The 2,281-nt window shown below is 35.6% G+C and overlaps 1 protein-coding gene across 1 annotated transcript; it reads right to left on the bottom strand.

Annotated features, from left to right (window-relative positions):
• Positions 1-240: 240 nt before the first annotated feature.
• LOC127107394 (isoflavone 2'-hydroxylase) lies at positions 241-1,959 on the bottom strand. Its single transcript, XM_051044673.1, has 2 exons — positions 1,049-1,959; positions 241-916 (listed from the first exon to the last, which is right to left on the bottom strand). Exons 1-2 carry the CDS (start codon positions 1,937-1,939, stop codon positions 311-313), a joined length of 1,497 nt encoding a protein of 498 aa, XP_050900630.1. The 5' UTR covers positions 1,940-1,959; the 3' UTR covers positions 241-310.
• Between the last annotated feature and the right edge of the window lie 322 nt (positions 1,960-2,281).

Genomic DNA, 2,281 nt, shown 5'->3' with positions numbered 1-2,281 from the left:
GTACAAATTAGATCTATTTATTTATTTTAAAAAGACAAAAAAAAATGACATATATATCTCTTGCTTCCCTCTCATATGTTTTATGTAAACTTATTTGATAATACAGTTCTACTTATAAAAAGAGTTTATTTTTTAAATTTATTAAATAATAAATATATTTGATCAATATAAGAAATCAAATATATAAATCATTCAATATATCTAAAAAAAAAGTCTTTAATAAGTATCAGAAAAACTCCATATTTTATTTTAAACCTTCATTTTATTCTAAGCAACTCTGATCCACAAAAAAAGTCACAACATATTACTACTACTTCACAAGATTCTTGATAACTGGACGAGCTTTACACACAGCCTTTAATGGAACCGATCGAGACAAAACGAACCCACTCTCTTCACTCATATCAATCTCTTTATCTCCCACTTTTTTCCATTCAAAGCATTGAACCAATAAACCCAAAGTCAAGCTTATTGCACGCATAGCCAAAACTTCTCCAGGACAAGCCCTTCTTCCCATTCCAAACGCAAACAACTTCTCTAACTCTCCTTCTTTCTCAAACCTCTCAGGCTTGAAGGTTGTCGCTTCAGTCCATGTTTCAGGGTCTCTATGAATGGCCCAAGCATTGATCAATACTATGGTGTCTCCTGGTACGTTGTATCCTCCAATAATACAGTTGTCGGAAGAAGAGTGTGGTAGTGATAATGGAGCAGGAGTGTACAACCTAAGTGTCTCGTAGATTATGTTTGTAAGGTAAGGGAGTTTTGGAAGGTCGGATTCATCCAATAAACGGTCTTGACCTACGTGAGTTTCCAGTTCTTGTCTTGCCTTCTCTAGCACTTCTGGATAGGTCAATACACAAGATAATGCCCACTCTAATGTTACAGCTGATGAGTCTGTTCCAGCAAGAAGCATACCCTACAAACACAGACAAATTTAACTTAAGAAAAAATACTATCTATAAAACATTGACTCCAACATTATACGAGATACACACTGTCCCTACTTAATAGAAAATGATTAAAACAAAGCACATAAGATTACTATTACCAGAGCAAGACCTTTGATGATTTGATCAGTATAGTACTCAGGTTGTGATTCTTGCAGACGTAAAAGATGATCTATCATAGTATTCGTATGTTGCCCTTTGTTGCGTTGTTCTTGAATCAGTCCTCTCAAGAACGTATCAGTTTTGCTACCAATCTTCTTTAACCTCTTCTCCAAGTTTTCAAAGTCAATCAACCTAAGTATTGGCAAGAAATCATTCTTGTTATTCGCACCCGACAGCTTCAACAAATCCGACACCATGGCTCTAAATTCCTTGGCTTCTTCCATATCCGTCATGTCACAATCATCTCCGTAGTATCTTTTCCCCGAAATCATTCTCATTATGTTATTGAAAGTCATGTCGAAGAATCTAGACCTGAGTTCAACTTCGACGAAACCCTTGGACGAATCATCGGCTAACTTTTTTACAAGTCTCCGAGTCTCGTCCCTACGGATTTCGGAGGAGCTATTGATACGGTGGTTTGAGAGAACATCGATCGAAATGATGCGACGAAGGTTTCGCCAGTGTTCACCATAGGGTGAGGATCCCAAGGTGGTATAGTTGTAGAAGATGTGTTTTCCGGAGAGGAAACGAGGTCTATTTGCTAGGACAACATCGTTTTTTGTAAAACATTCTTGGACTAAAGAAGGTGAAGAGACAACAACAACGAGACGAGAACCGAACCAAAGAGAAATGACATCGCCGTATTTTTTGGATAATCCTTTGAAGGTGTGGTGGAGGGGACGTTTAAGGTGGTGGAGGTTGCCAATTATGGGAAGAGAAAGTGGACCTGGTGGAAGGTTTTTGAATTTTCTTGATTTGAAGAGAAGTTTGAAAGTGTAAAATAGAACAAGATAAAAGAGGGTGTAGGAAAGGAGTGAAAGGGTGTTCATGGCTCTTGATGTGGTTTTGTCTTGTGATATTCCAAATGTTTATATAATTTTTTCACCTTGTGTAGGGGAGATGAAAATGGCGTATGTAAGGAATTACTTTTCTACACTTCTAGTTTTGTTTTATAAATAGAATATTCTTTGTTGTCAATTTCATTGCATCAACTTATGATGTCATTATTAAATTTAAAACTATTTTAAAAAATAATAAGTATGATTATTGTGATAATCAAAATTATGACTCACATGTTAAAAAAGATTATAAACAAAGAATTGAAGAAGAAAGATTATGAAACTCTCTTTATAATTCATCAACGTGTTGAATCCGATAACTTTGAAAAGCTG

The sequence above is a fragment of the Lathyrus oleraceus genome, chromosome 7, assembly GCF_024323335.1.
Source record: "Lathyrus oleraceus cultivar Zhongwan6 chromosome 7, CAAS_Psat_ZW6_1.0, whole genome shotgun sequence".
NCBI classification, from domain to species: domain Eukaryota; kingdom Viridiplantae; phylum Streptophyta; class Magnoliopsida; order Fabales; family Fabaceae; genus Lathyrus; species Lathyrus oleraceus.
This window is presented reverse-complemented; position numbering and strand designations above follow the sequence as displayed.

Bases quoted from the DNA above. Each gene is read 5' to 3' on its own strand.
- LOC127107394 (XM_051044673.1), bottom strand. From the start codon at position 1,939: ATGAACACCCTTTCACTCCTTTCCTACACCCTCTTTTATCTTGTTCTA. The intron at 917-1,048 runs GTAATAGTAATC...CTGTGTTTGTAG, and splicing joins TCATCAAAGGTCTTGCTCTG to GGTATGCTTCTTGCTGGAAC.